General features: G+C 40.3%; 1 protein-coding gene across 2 annotated transcripts in view; it reads right to left on the bottom strand.

The window, feature by feature from the left end:
• ccdc138 (coiled-coil domain containing 138) overlaps window positions 1-27,260 on the bottom strand; it is a 40,226-nt gene that overhangs the window by 10,018 nt on the left and 2,948 nt on the right. For both annotated transcript variants that reach the window (XM_033022643.1, XM_033022644.1), the window contains exons 3-10: window positions 24,480-24,621; window positions 20,561-20,682; window positions 18,281-18,462; window positions 13,997-14,155; window positions 10,580-10,699; window positions 4,826-4,903; window positions 3,667-3,780; window positions 2,216-2,377 (exon numbers count right to left, since the gene is read on the bottom strand). In XM_033022643.1, the coding sequence (XP_032878534.1) occupies window positions 2,216-2,377; window positions 3,667-3,780; window positions 4,826-4,903; window positions 10,580-10,699; window positions 13,997-14,155; window positions 18,281-18,462; window positions 20,561-20,682; window positions 24,480-24,621 (1,079 nt within the window). The remainder of the gene's footprint in view (window positions 1-2,215; window positions 2,378-3,666; window positions 3,781-4,825; window positions 4,904-10,579; window positions 10,700-13,996; window positions 14,156-18,280; window positions 18,463-20,560; window positions 20,683-24,479; window positions 24,622-27,260) is intronic.

Here is a 27,260-nt window from a genome sequence, read left to right as displayed (position 1 = left end):
CGAACATTCAGTTCAGTATATGTTGGAGGGCTGTACTTGTGTATAAACTCTATTGTATATCCCTGGATACTGCTTTAGATGTAAGTATCGGTTGTTATCATGCTCCATGCATTCAGAAAAGAGTGTAATCTCCACCCAATCTCCGTGCTCCCTGTATATTGTAGGGAACCAGACCCACCTACCTCCATAGTTACCAGTGGCAGGTTTACTTTTTGTAGGTTCTTCGCTGCTGATGTCGCGCTGGGTCTGGATTTTCGGTTTGGATGGCGTTGGAGGTTCCCGCATCTTCCAAGAAGGCCGGCCTGGGCCATGGCCTAAAAAGACTCATGTTTTGGGTACCGGACCTTCGAACTTTCACCAGTTCTGCTGGTGGGTGCGTGGGGGTGCTGTCTTTGGCCGTAGTGGGTTCCAGTAGGTTCTCTTGTTCCTGCACCCCCTGCACACTTGTCTTTCCTTCTGCGGACCCCTCTTCCAGGTCAGCCCAGAACTGACCCGCAGTGCTCCCCTCTGATGAGGTAGAAGCACTGTGCAGCCCTTCAAGAGGTACTGCTGTGGGTTTATCATAGGGCCCACAGTGACCCGACTCCATCTCCCGGAGTCTGTCACGTTGGAGCAAAGTTCCATCCGGCTCCAGCGCTCTCGGGCGCTGGCCGCCCATGGTTGTTCAAAGTCGGACTCCTCTGAGTCCACAACCTTGTTTGTTTTGTGTCTAGCCTTTCTGCCCGGCCGCGTGGATCTGGCCGGTGCGGAGGCGACATCGGGCACAGCTGATCCCACTATCGGTGATCCGAGTGCCGCTGGCTGCTGCTGGCTGCCCGCTGCTCCGCGGTCCTCCTTCTCCAGCTTTGTCCTTACTGCCCTTCCGTGGAGTGGATATGGCCGGTGTGGAGGCGACATCGGGCACAGCTGATCCCATCTAGCCCACCAGCTTTGTCGCAGCCCGTTGGTTTCTCCACCTGCAATCAGCATGGTAAAAACACAAAAAGACCGCAGCTCGTACCTGCAGGTCCAGGTTAAAATTGTCGCTACGGGTGAACGTCGTTCCACCCCGTCTGCTGCCGTTATTGACTTGTCCAAAAGTCAACGGCCCAATTTAAATAGTCTCCCGCCCGGCCGTGGTGTTCTGGCCGGCGCGGGACCAAAAGTCGGCACAGCTGATCCCTTACGGGGCTTGTGCCTTCAGCTGCTGCTGGCTCCCGCAACTTCGCGGTCTTCCCCAGCCAGCTTCCTAGCAGCACTTGTGGACACTATTTTGTCCAGCTTCCCCCCCTGTGAAACCAGCGCGGGGAACATTAGTTTTGCTTCCCTCTCCCGCCCAGCCCGGTGCGGGAGTGAGTCGGGAGCGGAAGTCGGGCACAGCTGTTCCCATTACGGGAGATTATCATGCCTTTGGCTGCTGCTGCCGGCTGCCCGCAACTCCGCGGTCCTCCCCAGCCAGCTTCACTAGCAGCACTTGTGGACACTACTTTGTCCAGCTTCCCCTCCTGTGAAAAAACCAGCGCGGGGGGAACATTAGTTTTTGCTTCCCTCTCCCGCCCGGCCCGGTGCGGGAGCGAATCGGGAGCGAAAGTCGGGCACAGCTGTTCCCATTACGAGAGATTAGCGTGCCTTTGGCTGCTGCTGCCGGCTGCCCGCAATTCCGCGGTTCTCCCCCGCCAGCTCTCCTGCAGCCTTCATGGATCCAGTCCATGTCTCCACCTAAAAGGTAAGTGGAAGGAACGCAGAGTCTTCTTACCTGCTGTTCCCGACTTTCAAATTCTGGAACGCAAAGTCTCCTTACCTGCTGTTCCTGGCTTTCACATTTTGCCGCTAGGGGAACATCGTTCCCCCTTGCTGTGACTTGTTGCAATGCGTGTAGCGATATGACATGCATGCGTCCTGGCGGGGTTCTTCACGTAGTCACTCACGTGACTCCGAAGTAAAATAAACCTCTACCTAATAGCTAACATTTCAATTCAAAGATTTTTATGACATTATATTGCCATTTCTCATTCTTACAACCAAACTTAATCACCTACATTTAACTAGTGTTATTGGAAGTTTAACATTTTTTAGTCAGCGGTGCTGGCTCGAAGGGCCAAATGGCCTACTCCTGCAGCTATTGTCTATTGAAAATATTGCTGGTTTTAACGACTAATGTAAAGTAACTCAATTCCAAGTTAATATTTGAATGCCAGGGATACCAAAATACTCAAAGAAAGAAAAATAGGATTACCTTCACACACATCTCTTGAACAGATTTTCTAGGTAAACATTTTGGACTTAATGACTTTTGAACATCATTGTCATCCTCTGCAGTTAAATAGCAAAGATACCCATCTGAGGTCCAGTCCAGAAGCACTCCAAGTAGTTCGCAGAGATTGTCATTTAAAATAGGCTAAAATACAGAGATTTCAAACTGAGAGTTACGAATTCACTGAAACCATAAAGAATATGGAGCACCGAAACAGACCAACCCAACATGTCATCACCTTGCAACAGTAATTATTTTCCAGCACATGGTCCATTGCCTACTACGCCTTAGCAAATTAAGTGATCATCTTAATGGTTCTTAAATGTTGTGAGAGTACCTGCCACTACGATCAACTTCTCTTTTTCAAAATAGCGCCTTGTGAACTTTAAATCAATGTCAGACAGGATTCAAAAGATGGTACTTCCACCAATCAAACACTTTCTCGGCATTGGAAAGTCAACCAAGAACTTCCGTACTTTTATCTTTCTACCAAAATAAATGTGCCCGGGAAAAAACTTTAATAAAAAGGGGTTCACAGAACTACAAAAAGGTAACATCTTAGGTTCTGCCTTGAGATTCAGGAGGTCTTTTCCAATGAGGTATCATTTAGGAGGAAAGTGAGCAACCCAAAGATAGAACTTCAGAATACCTCTACAATGACTGTGCTTAACAGAAGAGAAAATGTCAGTGCTAAAAACATGCTATCTTCATTGGTTTAATTCCTACTTGTTTCAATCAAGGACATGCTCACAGATGCAAGACAATGAATGAGTTTATTAACCATATTAAACAACGAAGAGTTTGGTGACCTGAAATAGAATTGTCAGTTGTGCGCATGGCGCAGGATCTAATTTGTTAAGAACTTTGTGAATGGTATATGCAACAATGTTGTAATACATTCAAGAACCTTGGAGAAAAAGGTATTAGTGAGATCAGATATAAAGTCTTAACAAGAGAGGATGGTGCCAAGAAAATTGAATGATGCTTGTATAAGAGCTAAATTACATGTTAAACATGGATACATGAAAAATCGAAAAAAGGAACAATGTGCTGGATAACTCAGCCAGTCAGGCTGGAGGTCGAGAATAGGTGACGGTTTGGCTCAAGACCCTGTATAATTAAAAGTTGAGAAATGTGAGGGTTTAGAAGAGGGTAAAACTGAATAAACACAGAGCAGATGTCTGATGAGACTTGTTTGCAAGGCAAGCCGAGAGAAAATTCACAGATGTGAAAGGACTGATTAAAATGATACAGGTGAAGAGAATGCAAGAGCTGAAGTGATTGTAGACTGTCAGCATTTTCTGTTATTGGTAACAATGAAGGAGAATAGGATATATCAAATGCAAGTTGAAAAATTATAACCTGATTTTATAAAAAGTACCCAACAAATCTTCCATTGCATCAATAATAACTCATGTCGAAAAATATCTTACACGATTGATTCTACGGGCAGGTTGAATCTTTTCCTGTTTTTCCAACCTGATCGCCTTTGCGCCAGCAAAAGCATTTTCATGAAGTTTCTGCACCACATGTAATTCGTGCTTCCTCTGTAAGGAAGGTAAACACTTTTTAAAATTCTTACACTCAGCAAATACTAGAATGTACAGGCAATTCTGTGGGGATCAATAGGGATTAGGAGCTAGAGATTCAGACTCATTAACTTTTTTCCCTCACACCATTTTCAAAAATAAAGATATTTTTAACAGTTAAGTTTATTTTTGTTACTGCAAGCTAAAAATGCTAAAGGCAGTGTAAGAGACTATCATTACACAGTGTCAAAAGAAACGATTGCTTGTCATCTGCGTAGGAACCTGTGGTGAAATTGAGACTGTTGTTATGAAACAGTGGTGCCTACTGCAGGGAGATTATATGGAATCCAAATCTATTTGCTCTCCACTGCTTTTTCACTCCCCTCAAGACAGTTTTCATTTTGCTTGTTAATTTCCAAAGTACCTATTAAATGATTTTCTAGTTCAAGCAAAATTGGTTTAAAACTAGTTTGGCATGTGTAATACAAACAGTGTTCCTTAATTCATCGAAAATATCTAATTCATGTTATGAAAATGCAGGTAATAGCAGAACTACCTTCAGTTTAATAAGTGCTGTAAAGAAAAAAGGCACACATGGAAAGAAGTTCAAATTCTTGGCTGATACTGTAAATTTTCTGTTTGCGTGAATTTTTAGAACATTGAATAGTGCCTCAGACCCACTGACAGTACTGGCTGTTCCACCCCATCAAAACCACATATGATGGGAAAGAGAGTGAGTGGGTTGAGGGTGCACTGGGTGCCAATCTAGCGCGGTTTGTCATCGCAGGAACACAATGTGATAATGTCTCCCCAGACAAGTTCTAAATTAGTCTTAAGTTCCCCTGTAGTGCATGGCACAGGATATGATCCTGTTCATCCCTGATGCAGAAATTGCATATGGAGCCAAGCTAGGAAATGCTTGATCAAATTTCCATGCTGAAAATGGAAAATGGTTGTATTGCTTCTCATGAAAAATATATAGCTAGGGTGATGTAAAAAGATGTTTTCTTTATTACTTTAATCTTTCAGATTTTGTAAGATTTTCTTGTTATCCAAAACTCACTTGCAGATTTTCTAAACGGCTTTGAATCTTTTTGTTCTGAACTTCCAACTTCTTATTCTGTTGTGTTATATTGTTAACCTGAAAAATAACACCACAGTATTATTAGACGTACCCCTCTACTGGTGACTGTTGCATTAGAGCTGTTCAGGTAATGGAAATTTGCCCATACAGAATTCACAAATCCCTACCCAAAAATTTGAGATACGGAATAAAATATGCTCTCGTGGAATGTGTATGAAAAAAGGTGAATAAATAAACACATTTTTTCAACTCGTGTTACTTGAGGCATGCCCAGATAACAGAGCTTTGCAAGGGAACTCATGATGTGGACAGTTTTCATGGATAGAAGCCCCCATCATCCTTCCAGCCACATATAACAGGGCCATTGCCTATATAAAGTTTTGCACTCAAACACAGTATTATATAATTTTGCAGTAAACATTTTTTTAAGTAAAATCATTGATAATAATTTCAAATAAATAGCAAGATGTTTTTTTAAAAGATTGTCTATTTCAACAGAGAGCACGTTGAAAAAACCCATCCTAACCAATATTTCTGTATTCATTAAATGAATTGTGGAAAACCGCAGTCAAAAACAAAAAGCACTTCTCATTAAATGCATTGTCGGCATTTATACCCATCTTCAAATGAGGGAAGTTCCAATTTAAAGCCTGTGTTAGAGACAGAGTTGACCACTTCTTTGGTCTACATTTCAGATTCATTCAACAGTTGAAATTCAAAGCGCATTTTGTTGAAATCAATCAGCAAATGTGTCTCATAATGTGTCTAGACCCAAAACCTCATAATGCAACATCGCAAAGATTTACCTGACAGAATACATTTCGATCTGCAAATGAGGCCTAGATATTCTGTTTTTACTTCAAATCTCCAGAATTTGCAGTATGTTATTTTATGCAAAATTCAGGTTCCACATAGAATATTGCCTCAATTTAGTTGGATGGTTTTCCAATACAGTGCCCTCCATAATGTTTGGGACAAAGACCCACCATTTATTTATTTGCCTCTGTACTGCACAATTTGAGATTTGTAATAGAAAAAAAAAAATCACATGTGGTTAAAGTGAACACTGTCAGATTTTATTAAAGGGTATTTTTAAACATTTTAGTTTCACCATGTAGAAATTACAGCTGTGTTTATACATAGTCCCCTCATTTCAGGGCACCATAAGGTTTGGGACACATGGCTTCACAGGTATTTGTAATTGCTCAGGTGTGTTTAAATGCCTCCCTAATGCAGGTATAAGAGAGCTCTCAGCACCTAGTCTTTCCTCCAGTCTTCCCATCACCTTTGGAAACTTTTATTGCTGTTTATCAACAAGAGGACCAAAGTTGTGCCAATGAAAGTCAAAGAAGCCATTATGAGACTGAGAAACAAGAATAAAACTGTGAGAGACAACAGCCCAAAATCAACTGTTTGGAACATCAATAAGAAAGAGAGCACTGGTGAGCTTATTAATCGCAAAGGGACTGGCAGGCCAAGGAAGACCTCCACAGCTGATGACAGAAGAATTCTCTCTATAGTAAAGAAAAATCCCCAAACACCTGTCCGACAGATCAGAAACTCTTCAGGAGTCAGGTGCGGATTTGTCAATGACCACTGTCCACAGAAGACTTCATGAACAGAAATACAGAGGCTACACTGCAAGATGCAAACCACTGCTTAGACGCAAAAATAGGATGGCCAGGTTACAGTTTGCCAAGAAGTACTTAAAAGAGCAACCAGAGTTCTGGAAAAAGGTCTTGTGGACAGATGAGACAAAGATTAAAATATCAGAATGATGGCAAAGTATGGAGGAGAGAAGGAACTGCCCAAGATCCAAAGCATACCGCCTCCTCTGTGAAACATGGTGGTGGGGGTGTTATGGCCTGGGCATGTATGGCTGCTGAATGTACTGGCTCACTTCATTGATGATACAACTGCTGATGGTTGTAGCATAATGAATTCTGAAATGTATGGACACATCCTATCTGCTCAAGTTCAAACAAATGCCTCAACTCATTGGCCGGCAGTTCATTCTACAGCAAGACAATGATCCCAAACATACTGCTAAAGCAACAAAGGAGTTTTTCAAAGCTGAAAAATTCTCAATTCTTGAGTGGCCAAGTCAATTACCCGATCTGAACTCAATTGAGCATGCCTTTTATATGCTGAAGAGAAACCTGAAGGGGACTAACCCCCAAAACAAGCATAAGCTAAAGATGGCTGCAATACTGGCCTGGCAGAGCATCACTAGAAAAGACACCCAGCAACTGGTGATGTCCATGAATCGCAGACTTCAAGCAGTCATTGCATACAAAGGATATGCAACAAAACACCAAACATGACTACTTTCATTTACTTGACATTGATGTGTCCCAAACATTATGGTGCCCTGAAATGGGGGGGGGGGGGGGGACTATGTATAAACACTGATGTAATTTCTACATGGTGAAACCAAAATGTATAAAAATGGCCTTTATTAAAATCTGACAATGTGCACTTTAACCACGTGATTTTTTTTCTATTACAAATTTCAATTTGTGCAGTACAGAGGCAAATAAATACATGATGGGTCTTTGTCCCAAACATTATGGAGGGCACTGTATTTGACAAATATTTATTATCCAGATGTATTTGATGCACAGAAACAATCCTTTACAATCTAGAAATATTATTCTCAAATTTAAGTGTTGGTACCTACGATTTGGATCAGTTTCAGAAACAGCTCATTTTAAACACGGTGGTTTTCAAGAGAGAAGTTGAAAATGTTGAAGACAGACAGATATTTGAAATAAACCAGTTCACCCTGTTCACTAGACTGCCTATACTTCATGGTGTTATTTATTTTTATAATTAACAGAAGTTATTTGCAGCAAACAATAAACTTCAGATTTTTATAAATATGGACTATGGCCGTGCTAAAGTGCTGAGAAATAAGTCTGAGAAGAGGGAAGTTTGAAAATTATCATATAGTACTGATGAAAGAAGGTTGGATGGAGGAAGAACAAAGCTTGATGATGGAGAGAAAGTGAAAGAGTGCATTTGCTGATGGATCATACATGGATCAGAAAAATATTCAGGCTCATAATTTTGTGTAACCTTTTTCAGTGTGAACTCAGGAAAAGGCATGAAATATTCAGCAGGGGCCTGGATAATATAAAATCTTCCTCAACTTGCAAGTAATTTTGCTGGATAAGATAGTGCTGCCAGTCCTCAGTCATGGACTCCCCTGTATAGTCTTGTCCCTGAAATGCCAGCAATGAGAGCGGTTTCTCAGCATTATAAGTGATTTTATTAGTCTTTAAGTGTAACATTGAGACATTACAAAACAATTAAAACTAGTAAAATGTAGAAAATAAAGTTAACATAAATAAATAATAAAGATTAAAGCAAAATATGTAACCCCCCTCCTTGTCTCCTGAATCTCTGCCTTGGGAATGGGAGAAGCTAATATTATCTGCCCACATTTTTCAGTAATTGGGCTGTCCCACTGTATGAACTAATTCAAGAGTTCTCCCGAGTTTCCCCTGATTCGAACTTGGGAAATTACGCTAATAGCCGCTCGTAGGTACTCGGGGCTCTCGTGGACATTTTTCAACATGTTGAAAAATCTTCACGAGTCTTCCTGAGCTTACCGCATATCCCGAGTGCCTGCCGTTAGCGTTACGAGCCACTAAGAGACGTCCCGAGCTCCGACGTACCCGCTCCGTACATTCTACATACTTACCACGAGTCTGATTTCTTTTTAAACTCGGGAGAACTCTTGAATTAGTTCGTACAGTGGGACAGCCCCTTAAATCTGGGACTTCTGCAGTTCACAGTGAATGTGCAGAAATCTGAGATTTCAATACCAATACAATACCTTTTATTTGTCATTTGAACCTCACATGAGGTTCAAACGAAATTTGGTTTCTGCAGCCATACAAAAAAAGAACCAAGACACACACCAACACAATTCAATTCACATAAACATCCACCACAGTGAATCTCCTCCTCACTGTGATGGAAGGCAAAGACTTGTCTCTCCCCTGCTCTCCATTCCTCTCCTGAAGTCGAGGTCAAAGCCCCCGGCGGGCGCTAGCAAGTCCACGGCCACTCAAAGCCACGCCGGGCGATGTAGGGCCCTGCCCCGGGTCTTGATGTTGGAGCCCCCGGCGGGCGCTAGCAAGTCCGCGGCAATTTACAGCCGCGCTGGGCGTTGTAAGGCCCCCCCTCCAGGTCACTCTCAACCCCGCAATTCGGGCGGGAGAAGTCGCCGTTGCCGGTGCACCGCAAAGCAGTCTCCCACCGGAGTCGGGTCGCAGCAGCTCGCCCCCGCAGCTCTCCACGCTCCGAAGCTGGTTAGCTCCACGGAGGTAGGTCCGTGGGTCCACAGGCTCCACAGCTCCACGGAGGTAGGTCCACAGCTCCACAGCTCCACAGGCTCCGTGACTTGAGCCCCCAGGTCGCTCCGGTTGGAGGCCGCTCCACAGCGCTAGGCCCCAACGGCAACGGAGACCCAACAGGGAAAAGGTCGGGTCTCCATGCAGGGATGAGATTTAAAAGTTTCCCCCACCCACCCCCCACACATACACATTTAAAAACCCATTACAAACTAAACCCTCAACAGGATAAAAAAATAAAAAATACACAGACAGACTGCAGAGGCCGCTGCGACATCGGTCGCGCCGCCCGCCCAGATTTCATTTCAATAGTTGAACAAAGGGAACCATTTGCACCAGTCAGCATGATAATGAGGCCAATATTTGATATTTTTACATAGTGTGACAAAGTGCAACGGAAAAAAAATAAAAATAATGCAAGGCCCAAGGAACGATAGAAAGGCATCATTCATAATGACCTGCGAAGGAACAAACTAATTTGACCATAGTTCTAATACTTACTGTAGGTTTATCATGCTCAGGAAATAGTCGCAATAGGTTCTGAATTTAGTTTAGTTTAGAGATACTGCGTGGAAACAGGCCCTTCGGCTCACCAAGTCATCACCGACCAACGATCCCCTCACATTAACACTATCCTACACAAACTCACTAGAGACAATTTACATTTATACAAAGCCAATTAACTTACAAACATGTACGTCTTTGGAGTGTGGGAGGAAACCGAAGATCTCGGAGAAAACCCACGCAGTCACGGGGAGAACTTACAAACTCCGTAGACACCACCCGTAGTCAGGATTGAACCCGGGTTTCCGGTGCTGAAAGCACTGTGAGGCAGCAACTCGACCGCTGTGCCACCTTGCCGCCCTAAATTAGATCACTATTTCCTTTAGCTTACCCCCTTTATTTCTTCTGGAAATGGAGGACATGCCTAGCCTGACCTGCCAGGCATGTCTTCTTGTTCCGCATTTTGTATCTCCTACACTCTAGTGACTATGAGTGGAATCTGGTCCTTGCCGAATGAGGCAATTCAAAAAGAAGCTCAGGTTGGAACATGCCCAAAAAGATCTGCGTGCGAAACGATCACTATATTTTTTATTATGAGTCTTTCACACATTGACCAGATAACCTTACAGTTTATCTCCATGCCTTCATACTCTATCAGAGATATTCCCCCTCAGCAACTTAAAAAGCTTCTTGTGTCTCCTTATCAGTCTGATGAAGGATCATTTATTTAGAACATTAACTGCTTCTCTTACCACAGAACTGGCTTGATCTGCTGAGTATTCCAGGCATTTTGATTTTATTTCACATTCTCTATGACTTCACCAGTTGAAGCAATCATATTATGGTAATTTCACAAAATTGATCTTACCTGCTTTTTCAAGGAGTCATTTAATTCTTTTAAGGAGTCAAAAGAAGATTTAAGTCTTTTGTTTTCTTTTATCTTCTCTTTTATGGCATTTGTGAGTTGACTGACTTCAGCAGCATGTTGCTGTGGAGGAAAAAAGGGTAGATTTCCAGCTTACCTTTAGGTGCAAATTTGACTCTGTATCAGCATCATTACAGACATTTCCATTTCAACCAATCTGCAGATGGCAGTTTTGATTATGGTAACCAATCCATACTTCCAGGAAGAAGAAATCCCATCCCATAACTTTATTATTCATTGACAATTTATCTGAATACTATTAAACAATAATAGAGGATTTTCATTAATGTTTTATTGACATTCAATTTTCCATACATAGTATCCAAATTAGGTTAAAAATCTCTAAAAAGTGGAGAAAATAGTTTTGATCCAAAACCTACAAAGCCTTTTCCTTGACCATAACCAGATAACCCAATATCTTCTAAATTTATAGGAACCTTAATTTGGTTCATTTGGAACCATTCAAGCAGCAGCCTAGTTAGACTAAAGATTGGATAAGAAAATTGAGATGGAGGCGGACAACTGCAAAGATGTGTAACCAAATCCAGAAAAAACTTGAAACACGCAAAAGTTGACCCTTTCAGTAAAATTTCAGATTGATAGCTGTTGCCAATAGAAGCACTTTAAGAATTTTTTTCCATGGAATACCTCCCAATTGCACATTTCTACAGGACAGCTTCGCAAAATGTTACACCCAATGCAACACCCAAGGAAGGAGTTTTCTTTGAGTTTAAACAGGTTTTTCTTCACAATTTCACCTTTGGTTTATATAATAAATAGCTATCTTGAGAACCCAAATCATTCAATCGGAACCATTCATGATACCTGTCATTTAGCAAACACAGTATATTTGCATCTACGGTGGACACAAAGTGCTAGAGTAACTCAGCGGGTCAGGCAGCATCTTTGGAGAAGGACGTTTTGGGTTGGAAACTGGAGTCTGAAGAAGAGCTTCAACCGGAAATGTCACCCATCCTTTTTCTCCAGAGATGCTGCCTGACCTGCTGAGTTACTCCAGCACTTTGTCTATCTTTGGTATAAATCAGCACCTGCAGTTCCTTCCTACACATATATTTGCATCTGATTTCTTATACAAATTGGAAGGAAGCTGATAAGAAAATGTCAACAATTACAAACTTTGATTTTAAAGTTTATGAATTAGGATGGCAAATCATCTTCCATTGACATTCCATTGGCACTACAAAACTCACTTTTTAATGCTATGATGCAATTTATCAAAGGTAACTTGGTGAAAGTATCCTACTTAGCATAGTAACAGCATTTACATTATTCAATGTGAATAAGAGTTTGTTAGTTTCCATTTTGAGTAACAATAGTAATAGCTACAGTGTAGTGAGTCCAAACTTTGTGATCAAACGGTTACTTTATTCGGTGAGATAAGTTTGACATACATGTGCGTTGGGACTCTGTAACACGAGTCATTGCTGCTGCTGCTGCTGCTGAGCGAGGGTGTTGACTCGTGCTCAGCTACCTGTTGACTCGTGATCTCAAGGTAAGATCTACTAATGTAGCAGGACACCCCCCTTAACCCATGACGTCACGTGACAGTCCTCGTAACCACTGACGAGGGTTCGACAGCAAGTGGTCTGACCATCAGGTGACGCCACATAGCATAGTTCGGTACGATATAGATTGAATTGATGGACACCACATGGAAACAGGCCCTTCGGCCCATCATGTTCACATCGACCCGATCAATCTCCCGTATATATCTTTCTACAAAGTGCCCAAACAATGTTCATAATCCTTGAACATCTCATAATCTCATGACACTGGACTGCCAATCATCAGTAAATTAGAGGCACTTTGGTACCAGGCTCACATTTCATGGAAAATGTTTGACATGCACAGTTCAAGGCAAGGCACCTTCTCAGTTTGGATTTAGTTCAAACCCGAAATGGCTTCTGGATGCAAAGCAGGAATTGAATTCCATATTTCCATAAAAGGAAGCTACTTCAGCGCACTGTGTTCATGGTAGCTTCCAGAGCAATCCAATTCCTCACTGATTTTCCTTGTCGCCTATTCTGCCCATCAACTCTCTTCAGATTCTAAAATGCCTTCCACACTAGATGCAATTTACAAATCAACCCAAACATCTCTGGGATGTGAGAGGAAATTGAGTACCCAGAAGAAACACATGCAGTCAGAAACAGAACATGCAAACCAGATTTTCAGCACAGGGAAGTCAATGTGTTGATGAGCAGTAGAATATGGGGCAAGTTAATAAGAGTGGAGAGAATAACATGGGATTAGTGAAAACAGGTGCTTGGAAGTTGGCTAGGACATGATGGACTAGAGAAACCGATTCCCTGCTGTGTGACCCTTTGAGTCATTGCTCAATATTCTCACACGTGTCTACAGCAGAAATCCTGAATAAAGATCAGGAGGAGGAACGACAATTCTCTTCCCACACATTGAGATTCTAACATGTTTGAGATCAACAAAATTACAAATCAATCTAGAATCCAACACTCCCAGTTCCTCAATGTATAACTGTGGTGAAATGTTGAAGAAACATGTCTTCACTTGCTAACTTAACATTGATGGTGTTCAAATAATGCAGAATGTTCCACATTTCTGATGTTCAGAAAATCACCAGAATCACTAATATGTTATAATAATAATAATAATAATAATAATAATAATAATAATAATAATAATAATAATAAACTTTCTTACAGACTCAAGGTCCAGACAAGGGGCAACATTACATTAAAAATGCATTGTATATCAAATATCATAAATACATATATAATCTTGGTATATCACTTATAAAAATATCATGATTTATATATATTTAAAAAAAAAACAAAAAAAACACAATACATAAGTTAAAAATCCAGATTAAAAGATGATCAATGTCCTACAACGAGACAACGATATCAGTGTCTCCTGTGACGCTAACCCTTATGTTTGACAAGGCCACAATAAGCACATTTTTAGAGTCATTTATCCTGCAAATGAATTTATACATGTGGTGTCTTAGGATAGCTTCTAAAGTACTGACTCCTGCAGCCACAAACATATTACTGGCACTACACCATCTAGGTTGCCTTAGCAGTGTTCTCATGGCATCGTTATATGCCACCTTTAGTTTCTGCATACTAGTCTTTAAATAGTTCGACCACAGGTGCGCAGTGTAGAGTGGTGTGCAGTATGCTCTAAATAGCGACATCTTCACCACATCTGCACACGCACCAAAAATGACGCAAGAGAATATTCGCCTGTACATACAGCATGCGTCGTTGCCTATAAATATCCTCATCATCTGTCATACATCCGAGACTCCTTTAATTCCTTAGATAGTGCATAAGAGTAATTTAATGTAATTAACCATACCTCTTTCATAATCTCAAACTTGGCATGAACCTCTTCTTCCACTCCTCTTAACTTTGTTAATGCATCTTGATGTTTGATGAGCAAAGCCTCTCTGTTGGCTAGATGTTGTTCATGTGATTGTAACTGACATCTGTACTCCTGCAGCGCTACACTTTCTTTCTGCATTACATCAAAATCAGAACATTTACCTATTAGGCATATATGCGGAATCATTACATAATTAAACCTAAATCAAAATAACAATTATACTCCTCCACAAGAATTCAATGCATACTTTTATAATCATGTCCCAGATTTTGTAGCAAGAGGCAAAGGAAAAAATGCTTATCACAGATGTCAACAAAACCCACTTAGAAATTTTCCACTGACTCTCAAGCATTGAGTTTGCCCTCAGGCTAATAGACAATAGACAATAGGTGCAGGAATAGGCCATTCGGCCCTTCAAGCCAGCAGCGCCATTCAATGTGATCATGGCAAGTCAAGTCAAGTCAAGAGAGTTTATTGTCATGTGTCCCTGACAGGACAATGAAATTCTTGCTTTGCTTCAGCACAACAGAACATAGTAGGCATTGACTACAAAACAGATCAGTGTGTCCATATACCATTATATACGTAAATACACACAAGAATAAATAAACTGATAAAGTGCAAATAACAGATAATGGGCTATTAATGTTCAGAGTTTTGACTGAGCCAAGTTTAATAGCCTAATGGCTGTGGGGAAGTAACTATTCCTGAACCTGGTCGTTGCAGTCTTCAGGCTCCTGTACCTTCTACCTAAAGGTAGCAGGGAGATGAGTGTGTGGCCAGGATGGTGTGGGTCCTTGATGATATTGCCAGCCTTTTTGAGGCAGCGACTGCGATAGATCTCCTCGATGGAAGGGAGGTCAGAGCCGATGATGGACTGGGCAGTGTTTACTACTTTTTGTAGTCTTTTCCTCTCCAGGGCGCTCAAGTTGCCGAACCAAGCCACGATGCAACCGGTCAGCATGCTCTCTACTGTGCACCTGTAGAAGTTAGAGAGAGTCCTCCTTGACAAACAGACTCTCCGTAATCTTCTCAGAAGTAGAGGCGCTGATGTGCTTTCTTAATAGTGTTCTCGGACCAGGAAAGATCTTCAGAGATGTGTACGCCCAGGAATTTGAAGCTCTTGACCCTTTCAACCATCGACCCGTAGATATAAACAAGGCTGTGGGTCCCCATCCTACTACTTCCAAAATCCACAATCAGTTGTATAGTCTGGAATTTAGAAGGATGAGAGGATATCTTATTGAAACATAAAAGATTATTAAGGGTTTGGACACGTTGAAGGTAGGAAACTTGTTCCTGATGTTGGGGGAGTCCAGAACAAGGGGACACAGTTTAAGAATAAACTATTTTCTAGTTTGAAGAACTCAATAGAAGAGAAATTATGAGAAGAAAGTAACTAATATAAAGATTCTGTAAAAGCTGCTGCATGCCAAAATTAGTCAATATTTTAGTTGTCCACCATCACCAGCATTTTGTAGTAGCTATATTTCCATCAAATTATGTATCTGCAGTCTCTTATTATGTATGGACAATTACTTCCATAAAGTTTATTCAAAACATGAGAAAGAAATTACAAAAAAGAAATAATGGAAGAAACAGGAGCTACTTTCATTTTGGTGTCCACCCTTAGACACTATGTAACGCGCGTAACGTTTCAGTAGATAATAGCAATATTGCTCATTTGGTCACATACTCGATGTTTATAGCAAGAAAGTACATTTGTATGTTTGAAAAACAGCAAAAGTGAAGAAATCAGCTATCATGCTTTAGAAAAAAATGACTTTCTAAATTTCATGTACAGTTGTTGTGGTGGACACCAAACATAAAGTGTAAAAAAACGCATAGGAACGCATGTTAAACAAGGAATTTTGTTCATTAATGAAATTTTCTCAAACTTCATGAACTGTCTTTCCCTGTCATGGATTGCCGCTGTGAGGGTTTTTGATTAATCTGAATCATGTTGAAATAATTTATTTTTGAACTTCAGTTTTATGTATGATGTCACGCTTTTTGTACCCAGTATTGTAAAAACACACATATAACAACACTGGTGAATATTTACTGGATTTGGCAGAACAAGTGTGACATACCAAATAGTTTGTCAACTATGGGAATAGATTGAGGTTTGGCTGAATGAAAATAACTCCTGCGGCCAGGACCACGTCAGAGAAGGAATCTGACGTTTGGCAAGGCTGTGGGATGAAATATAGGATTTGGTCTAGTAAATGATTCCTGAAATCCATTAGGAGTGAAGAGCATGCAAGCAGGGTGGGGGTGGGAAATGCAAAGATCTGGCACAAGTTTACGTTTTTCCAGAGTTTTCTGCCATTAAAATTAAATTAAATTAAATTTCTTTATTTATATAGCACATTTTTAGTCAACTTGCATTGACCCCAAAGTGCTTCACATAATTACATCCACACACACAGGCAAAGGTGGGTGAAGTGTCTTGCCCAAGGACACACACAGGCAAAGGTGGGTGAAGTGTCTTGCCCAAGGACACAACGACAGTATGCACTCCAAGCGGGATTCGAACCAGCTACCTTCCGGTTGCCAGCCGAACACTTAGCCCATTGTGCCATCAATAGCCATTATTGATGTTATGCTTCCAAGTTTATTTTTTATATTTCAAAACACTTGTCCATTACTTACAATCCAACTAAATTAATCTCTCAATTTTAATATTAGGCATGCTTTTCAATATTATATTTTAGAAACAGAAATCCAGAAGGTAGCCAAAAGACAAACCTGCCTTTATCAACAGTCATAACTCTGAAGATCTATCCTGCGCCCAGCACTTTATTGCAATCATAAAGAATGCTCATCAATGCCTCTACTTCCTTAGAAGGTTGAAGAAATTCGATGCAACGCTAATGCTCTCTGGAAACGTTATTGGCATACATTAAAGAGCATATTTACTGCTTGCATCACGGCCTGGTTTGGTAGCTCAAACGCCCAGGAACGAAGATAACAAAGAGTGGTTAACACTGCCCGGCCAGCAGAGATACTGACTTGCCAACCAACCATAAGAGCCGCTGTTTCAAAATGGCAGCTGACATTATCAAGGACCCACAATATACTGACTGGCAATGCTCTCATTTGACTCCTGCCATCGGGAAGAAAGTACGAGCCTGAAAACTATAATGTCCAGGGTCAACAACAGCTTCTTCACAACAACCATCAGGCTATTGAACATTACGAACTCCAACTAAACTCCCAATTACGGAATACCTGTGACTAGGGACTTTGGGCTTTGTTTTGCTTTTGCACTATATTGAGTATTTTTTATGTATTGTTTTTTTTTTGTTTGTTTATTATATTAATTATCTATCTGTGTTTACAAACCTGTTTTGCTGTTGCTGCAAGCAAGAATTTCATTGTTCAGTTTCGGGACATATGACAATAAAACACACTTGACTCATTAAGCAGAATGGAGCTAGATTTAATGGTTGAGAAGGGTCTTTGAAATGTACAAGATTCTGAACAGGCATTTTCCATCGCTGTGGAATCTAGATTTAAGATGAATAATCTCAGAGCGAGGGGGTTAGCCATTTTAAATCACTCTAATCAATAGAGTTGTAACTCGTTTAAATTTTTGACTCCAAATTGATGTAGGTGGTTGAGCATACCATTAGCCAAAATTGATTTTGGAATAAAGGAAGATAGGAATTCAGCAGGAAAGTGATTGGGGTTTCAAAAAAAATCTTACTGAAAGGTGGCTCGAGGCTCCCTTCACTTCTAGTACTCTGATAAAATACAGACCCACCAACCAATCTTGAGAGATGTCGATTGAGACATTTTGATTTAATTTGAATATTATTCCCTAATTTTGTACTTCAAGTAGTTTCCACAAACACATTTACAGCCACTACAGTTCCCATTGACATGATAATTAATTACACAATAGTAATGAAGTTTAGTAATGCATGTTGCTTCACAACTTATTAAAAACTCAATTTGCAGACAGTAGTATTTACCATGTTTTCCCTATTTTTAAAACATTCATTGCGATCAATCAAAATAAACACATGGAAACACAGTTTCAGTGGGTTCATCAGTATTATACAGTAGGTTCATCAATATTATAAAAGTGAATTAAAAGCCGAAAAATGAAAAAAAATTGGTTCCCTTTCAAGTTTTGTGCTCAATCAGGAAATATTTAGTCGTACATTTATTGAAGTTATAACCATTAAATTGACCATCATATTAATTTTAACTATCCTAAGTTGTGCTATTGACATTTTGCAAACCTACCTGCACGTGTTGCCATATGGATGTTAACTCATTATGAATTTGCATTATTTCAACTGGTAAAAGACAAGGATTTTCCCAAGATTCTGAAAGACTTCCATTCTTTAATTCTTTAATACTGTCATCTATATCACTTGTCGCTGAAGTGAAATTGGTAGAAGCTAAGCCAGAGGGCAAAGTAACATCTAAAGACAAAAACAGGTTAGAAACTTTGGGTCAGGCAGGAAACAGAGAAAACACATCTTTTCTTATAACATACACATAAATATGGCATCTCCATACAAACTATTTTTTTCTGTCGACACAAGCAACTTCATTCATCTTCAGTTTCTAGAAAGCAAGTCCATGCCAACGTTTCTATGCCTCAAGCTGAAAGTAAAAGAGAGGCAATATCCTCTGCCACTTTAAAGGATAAAGGCAACACATTTCTGGGAATATATAATCACATAGTTACCCCACCAAGGCACACACTGACTGGTCTGAAGATATCTCATTCATTTTTCATTGGCATTAGATCAACTCCCTATGTTATAGCACAGAACATGGTTGCTAAAGTTCAGGTAAGCCTCTTAGTGATAGCTTTTTAAAAACAATGATGGATAATAAATTATGGGTTGGCCAAATGTATAATCATACAAAAGAATAAAAGTATACAATGACCTAGTCTATTTCCACCAAATCACGTGCTTGATGATAAGAATAAATAATCGCCAAGTGATATAATTGGGGACTTTTGAAACTGGATGATTACTAAGTTTCCTACACTACATTCAATTTGCTTAAAAGTAGTTTGGAAAGTCTACCTAAATCAGTCCTCTCAATTTTCACTAGTTCTGAAGTTGACCTGAAAAATAACCTTTTCAATTTGGCTGAAATCAAAGTTCAGACACTGAAGAATGAAAGATAAGCAATGACTAATGTGCAGACTTCCCAGATAGGCACTGCACTGGAAAGACAGGACTGTTGCAATACACAAGGAGAGGCATTCACAGTAAAACATAATTAAAATGCCCCTCTACTGCTCTAAAATGAATATGCCTATAGGATTATTTGACAACTTAGAGAATAACAATACTTTTAAAAATTGGAAGTGGCATTTTCTCATTTTACTCCAGTAAAAACCAAAATAGTTTATTGAATGATTGAGAGATAAGCATGGAAATAGGACCTTCGAGCTACCGAGTCCACGCTGACCATTGTAATTGTAATTAATTTATTATTATGCAAAACCGTACAAGGAATTTGATTTGTTGTAGTCATACCAAAAAATCAACAAGATACCCAATTACATAAAATGTAACATAAACATCCACCACAGCGCACTGTGATGGACGCAAAAACGTATTATCTTCTTCCCTCCTTTTCTCCCTCTGTCGGGGCAGTTGAACCATCTGCAGTCAGGGCGATCGAAACTCCTGCAGCCGGCAATCAAAGTTCCCGCATCAGGGTGATCGAAGCTCCCGTGATCGTGGCGGTCGAAGCTCCTGCAGTTGGAACCTAACCAACAGACCTCGAGCTCCGCAGGCTCCCGCAGTTGGAGCTCCCGAAGTCGATGCCCATCAAAGGGAACGCCAGCTCCACGATGTTAGGCCGCAGTGTGGACTGAGATACGATACGGAAAAAGTCGCATCTCCGTCAAGGAAAGAGATTTAAAAGTTTCCCCCGCCCCCCCACATAATACAAAACTAAAGATACACTAAAGTATACATTTAACAACAGACTAAAAAGAACAAAAGAAGAAAAGGACAAGACTGACTGTTGGCAAGGTTGCCATTGTATGAGGAAATCGGAGCACCTGGAGGAAACCCACACAGCCATGTGCAAATTCCACAGAGACAGCACTGTAGATCTGGATCGAACCCGGGTCTCTGGCGCTGTGATGCAACAGATCTTGCGTCCATCACAGTGCGCTGTGCAACTGTGCCACTCCCCAATTGTTTAATAATGGGAAAATAGTTTGGAGATGAATTTCCAAGCATCAGTCTACGGTGTGTTTGAAAAATATATTTTCTTTTGGAAATGGAACCATGGCAAAATTGTTGTTGGATCATTGGACTAGTTTCAGACCACATACATGGTCATTGGCAGTCAGTAGAAAACTTGTATCAGCCAAAGATTGAGCACATCATGTAAACTTTCGACCACAGGACGAGGAAAATAAAAATCACAACACTAATTTATTGTAACTCATTTTCTTCTTAGCTGGGAACATATTACCATATTAGGTACTAAACAAAATACAAATTCCACTGTAAAAGCTGCACGAGCATCATTAATACTAACCTGTTTCAGTGTAAAATTGTGTTCCACTATCCTGTTTCTTGCATGCTGCTAATTCTTCCTCATTCAGATATTCCTCTAATTCTTCAGTTGAGTATTGAGGATATTCATTAGCATCATCAACACTGTCAAAATATATAGACAATCTTTCATTTTTCTACAGCACCTGATGGCTACCTATTAAGATAATGCTGAAAGAATTAATACATTGATTTCCACTGAGTGGTCAAAGTTGTTTTTTTTCTACAAAATGAAACCAAGGCTCATAAGTTTTTCAATGGCTGTTAAATAATTTAGAACAGGCTAAACATAAAAAATATGCGACACATTTTTTTCTTAAAAAACGAGGGAGAGGGGGAGGGTGTGTGTGTGTGTGTGTGTGTGTGTGTGTGTGTGTGTGTGTGTGTGTGTGTGTGTGTGTGTGTGTGTGTGTGTGTGTGTGTGTGTGTGTGTGTGTGTGTGTGTGTGTGTGTGTGTGTGTGTGTGTGTGTGTGTGTGTGTGTGTGTTTTACTTCAGTTTTACTAGGGTCGCTTGATGTCAAACTTGGTCCAATACAGAATACAAAATGGAATTCACAGAGAAAGTGCAAAGAGGAAAGTATTAATAGGCAAGGATCAATTAGACTTGGAATTTTTGGACAAAGGTTACACACGAGAAAGTAAATTATATAAATAAATAAATGAAAGGAAAGTACTGTTTAGATAAAGTAGGCTTGCAGATAAAAGCAGTTCATCACATTGGTAATCTAATGTACAGAGACTTTCTAGATCTCAGAGGCAGCCACTGGGAATGCAGCCAACATCCTTCAAGATGGTAGCAGCAGTGAATGAAGGAGTCGATCGGTGCCAGTGAGTGGGCTGTAGGCTCATCTCCAGTGTCATCGAAGGTGCTCTAGATATTCTGGTTGACTGTATTAGATGCCCCAATGCACAGAGGCTAAACCATGGCTGTAGGAGGCAAGGGAATGGTGCATTGCGGGTCGAGGTGGTGGCAGAGTGAGCCACCATTGGCCCTGCAGTAGATGAGGGGAATTGCATTGCTGGAGGTCACACAGAGTCCAAGTAGCAGATTGAATGCTGCCTGCAGTGTCATAGCAGCAGTTAAGGACATCAACACAATTGCCAGGGCAGGCTGACCACTGCAACACCAACCCAGTGCTGCCTCCAGGAAAACAGACCTTCAAGGCCAAGATAATATGTTTTTAGGAACTTGAAACTTGAAGGATACAAGATGGTGCCAGAATCATTTGTGTATTACCTGGTTGTAATCTACTATTCCTACACTACAATCATTGCACTCATGTACTTGGGTATGATTATTAAAACATAGTTAAATTTTACTGAATTGTACGTGGAAAAGAAGTTTCACTGTATCTAGGTACGTGTCAATAAAGTGCAACTGAACCATTGAGACAGTAAATCATTGTGCTCATACAACTTCGTGAAGTCATGCCTAGACTTTGCAGTGATTTTGTTTAAATATTCATACGGTGTAGCTGCATGAAAATGCAAGGAAATAGTTTTGTGCCAAAGAAAATATTTATTCAATATCCCCTGGTCTGACGGGTTGTGAATCATTAGGTTAAAATAGAGGAAGGGACTGATGATTGAGAAGTTGGGAAAAATATCAGGGAAATAACTGGAAGAGATTTGGCCAAATGATCCAGTGGGAGTGAAGCTCACAGTCAGGAAGAATTCGGCGGGGGGGGGGGGGGGGAGAGAAAAAATTAAAGGTGGCACCTACTTGGAGAAAGAAGCGTGACTTGGGCTCTCTAGCACTGACTCGGCCAGGCTTGAACTCTTTAACTAATGACGCAAAATATTGTACAGTGATGACACATTAACTTTATAATTCATACCTGGGAGGTGTATGCAGCAGCTTATAATACTGAAAAATTGTTAATCAAGTAGGTTCTCAGGTGAATATTGTAGTTTTGAAAGGAGAGTAGAGTTTGATTTGATAAGAAAGATGAAGAGTTTACCCAGCTTTGGCTTTTGCTAATGCCCCAATTTCAATTTGTCACCAACATCATGGCTCATTAAATTGGGTTTAATACTGTTTACACTTAAGTCCTATGGGTTTAAACTCCAGACAAGCAGGTTCACAATAACAACCAACTGCAAAAAGAATTTCACATCTCCATCTGGGTATAAAGTATGATGCGCAGATGTCACCATCTTGTTAAGTCTGTGTGCTCGCCACCATTTTCCACATGTTCAAGGTATTTATGCCATATTTGAACCAAACTTGTTTATTTCTCATGATCTGGCCATGGTTAGCCTTGCATTGTTCCAAATATTAGCCAAACATTTTTTGTTAAATTTAGTGCAGATATTGTTTCTATGTTTTACTTTTGCAATGCATGATCATTTGCTGACACTCTAGCTATTATACTTCAGTAACAGTCATGAGAAATTATTGTAATGACTATATTTGAATTCAAAATATTAATGGTTGATAGCAATGCTAACCTTCAATTTGCATAGATTACATTCAAGCTCACACCTAAGCAGTCTATTAACACAAGGAAAGAAAACAGAGCAATACAAGGCTCACAATGTAACGGCAACATGTCCTGAGCCACATGGAGTAGCCAATTAAGGCAATGGTTAAAAGCACAGAAGTAAAATATTCTGAGATGGGAAACTTTTTCCAAACACCTTAAAGCCCATTATAATGCTCAAAATTTCCTAGAGGAAACCTCAATACGCTCAAGGATGCAACAATTTGCTTGGTTAAGCCCCAGGTCGCTTCTCTCAGTAATAACCTGTTCTGTTTTTCCATAGCCAAACCCATTGTGGTAGCATCCTCACAAAAGCAGGACTAGTCAAAATGGTCCACTTCTCAGGACAACAAATAAAACATTGCCCTTGTTTAGACCACAAGAATAAGTAATGAGAAAAAGGAACAGATGCATTCTATTTTTGACACAGCAAAATAACCTTTACAGATTTAGTGTTGTCATTTTGTCCCTGATCATCCCATCTTTAGATTCATTTCTCCCATTTATTGATTGAACTAATTGATAAACGCAGCACGGAAACAGGCCTTTCAGCTCACAGAGTCCATGCCGACCATAAATCACCTGTTCACATTAGTTCTACGTTATCACACTTTTGCACCCACTCCCTCCGCACTAGGGGCAATTTAGAAGGGCAAGTAACCTGCAAACCTGCACGTCTTTGGGAAGTGGGAAGAGATTGAGCACCCAGAAGAAATCCATTTGGTTGCAAGGAGAATATGGAAACACCACACAGACAGCACCCGAGTTCAGGATTGAACCCGGGTCTCTGGTCCTGCAAAGTAGCAGTTTTACTGGCTGTGCCACTTTTATTGAGCATTCTTGGCCACTGTCTTACATACAGTACAGAAATACAAACATGATTTCTCCATTTAGCAGCAAGGTCATTTGCATGGCTGGATAATCTCATCGTCACCAAGGTCTCCCTGGCGGATAACGAGAATACACCCAAGTGCAGGGTGGGTAAGTAGACTGTGCCCTTGAGGGAAAGGGATGGGAGGTATGGGACAGAGGGATGGAAAATTGGGTGTTGGAAACTTTACAAATGGAGACTGGGCAAGCCTACAAGGACAAGGGTGGGAGTGCCCTTGGGGTGTGAATGGAGAAGAACATAGGCAGGAGACATCCTGAGAGCATGAGGATGTTCAAGAAAGCATGTGGGGGGGAAACTTACTTTGACTTGAGTCATCAATACCTAATTAGAAATAATATTCAATTTTCTTTTTAAGTGCAAACATCTCAAGATGAATACTTTAAACATTTGAACGTCCTCAAATGATACAAATTTCCTTGCTTGTATCTAATCCCCATTGAAGTTTTCAAATACATCTGCACCTAATGCAGAATGCAATTATGTTTTTCTTTAAGAACATCATATTTGTATAGGTTTCCAGTCTTACCATGCAGAATTGAGTTTTATTGTTTTATATAGATTATGTAATAATCTGTTATAGTGCCTTCTCTCAGTGTAGGTCAAGCCAAATGTAGATGACTTCATAAGATTGCGCGTGTATCTTTGTTCTGGTAATGTTTCCACAGCATCTAAGTTAAGGACAGAATTACCATTGGTTACCAAGAATGCATAATCACATACAAATCGACATTAATTCTTACTGAAGTTAAAAAGTATATTTAAACAATTCATTTAATGATTTAAATGATTCAGAATACAGACGAACACCACCTTATGGCCGTTCAGGTTATAGAAATTCATCCTTGCTGGATCCACAAATCACTACCCAAAATTTGAGGTATGGAATAAATTTCACTCATGGAAATTTTGTGGGAAAAATATTCATAAAAAATTAAATAAAAAACAAGATCTGACAGAAACAGCATATTTTGCCTAATTTTTTTTTTTTCGATTCACATTTCCAGATGCACACAAATAACAAATGCAAGTTTGTTAAGTGCAAACCTCTCCCCCCGCATTTTATTTACAGAACTGTCATGTTCGTGCAAGTTGTAAACCTGTACAACCACATAACGACTTGGAGTTAAAAATATTTTAGTGGTTTGATGCTACATAATCTGCAATCACGTCTCCAGATACAAAAATTGGGAAATTATGCTGAGGCTCCACAAGCCACTGGTTAGGCCGCATTTGGAGTATTGTGAGCAATTCTGGGCCCCATATCTGAGGAAAGATGTGCTGGCTCTGGAGAGGGTCCAGAGGAGGTTTACAAGATCCTTGGAATGAGTGGATTAATATATGATGACCAATTGATGGCATTGGGCCTATACACGCTGGAGTTTAGAAAGATGAGGGGCGGCCCTCATTGAAACTTACCAAATAGTGAAAGGCCTGGATAGAGTGGATGTGTAGAGGATGTTTCCACTAGTGGGAGAGTCTAGGACCAGAGGTCATAGCCTCAGAATTAAAGGACGTTCCTTTCGGAAGGAGATGAGGAGGAATTTATTTAGTCACAGAGTGGACAAACTGTGGCAGAGATAGATAGATTCTTGATTAGTACGGGTGTCAGGGGTTATGGGGAGAAGGCAGGAGAATGGGGTTAGGAGGGAGAGATAGATCAGCCATGATAGAATGGCAGAGTAGACTTGATGGACCGAATGGACTAATTCCGCTCCTATCATTAATGACCTTATGACAGCTACTTAACAGATTCTTAACAGCTTTGGAAATTGACACGACGATCTCTTATGTGGCCATGTGCCATGAACCAGCGTTTGTGGTACTGTCTTTACTGTTGCGAGAAAAAACACCCAATAGAAAGGCATCTCCAATTATAACGTGAAATTCAATGGAATGTACAATTGAAAGGGGGTCACCTATATTCAAATAATTGCCTGTTCTGTGCATCTACTTATTGTGTGACAATGGGTTGCATAAACACAATTTTTACTTACTTTATTCTGAAAGGAAAACATAAAATGCAGGATGCTGCTGGCAAACAAAACCAATTAAAATGTTCTTTCGAATTAGGAGTGGAAAATACCCACCCTAACCATGTTTCTTAACAGGGCTGATCTACTTGTCAATACACATTCTTCATGGCATTTTGTGGCCAAGAACTGTCTATAACTTGAGCAGTTCACAAGTCGGAAAAATGGCCTCCTGGCAATATATTTAAATAAATGTATAGACCTATCAAACCAGAGAGTTTAAGTCAACCATTCTTGCACAGCAGAAGTTGCCCGCAGCCCCACCACAGTCAACAAATCTATTGGTTACTAAATACACAAGTCAGGTCCAACCTGGGTTGGACATGTCTGACTAAAGACCAACATTCTATTTAATAGGCTTTGAGGAATTGTGCTGTATCATGGTGTGGTCATTTGACTATTTTCAAAAAGCAATATGTTTAATTTCCTTGGTTTAATTTGTGGCATCGGTTCTTGAATGTGAAAGAGTTGATTTTATAATTTATACTACTAATGGGACAAATAAAATTATCATCATCCTTTTATTGTCATCATGCAAAGCAACAATTGTACAGTGCAAAATGAGAAGACGTTTCCCAGGGAATACCGGAGCATCGCACATAAAAACTTAAACATTTCACGCATAAATAAAAAACAATCCAGTTCCTGATAAAAACAATACAAATAGTAAAAAAAAAAGTGCAGGTAAAAAAAGCAACATTAAAATACAAGTTAAAAAAAAAAGTCATAAAATGTCCAGGGCAGCCTGAGCCAGTGCCAGAGTTATTACTCAGTGCCAGTTATTAAATTGTCAGTACAAAAGCAGCAGAATCAGGTGGAGTGACTGTTTAGCAGCCTCACAGCCTGTGGAAGGAAGCTGTTTTTCCGGGCTTTGAAGCTGCGGTATCTCTTTCCTGATGGCAGGAGATCTAGATGTGTGTGGAGTGGGTGCAGTCTGTCCTTTGCTATGCTCAGTGCTTTTTTCAGGCAGCGGCTCTGGAACAGTTCTTGTACCGAGGGTAGCGAGACGCCAATGATCCTCTCTGCTCCCCTCACTACCTTCTGCAGAGACTTTCTGAGCAGTTACAGTTGAACATGAAAATATGCAAATTAGAAGCAGGAAGAAATCACTCAACCCTTTAATCCTGCTCTATTTAATAAGATTTGGTCTAATCTGTATCTACTCTCGATTTTACTCTATAAACGTGAACAATTATGCGTAAAACTATTCAAATGCACTTTAATTTCCCTTTGGAAGAGAGGTTTTAAAGAATAATGACTCTCTTGCCCAATCTCTT

Source organism: Amblyraja radiata, chromosome 6 (genome assembly GCF_010909765.2).
Source record: "Amblyraja radiata isolate CabotCenter1 chromosome 6, sAmbRad1.1.pri, whole genome shotgun sequence".
In the NCBI taxonomy this organism is placed as follows: Eukaryota; Metazoa; Chordata; class Chondrichthyes; order Rajiformes; family Rajidae; genus Amblyraja; species Amblyraja radiata.
This window is presented reverse-complemented; position numbering and strand designations above follow the sequence as displayed.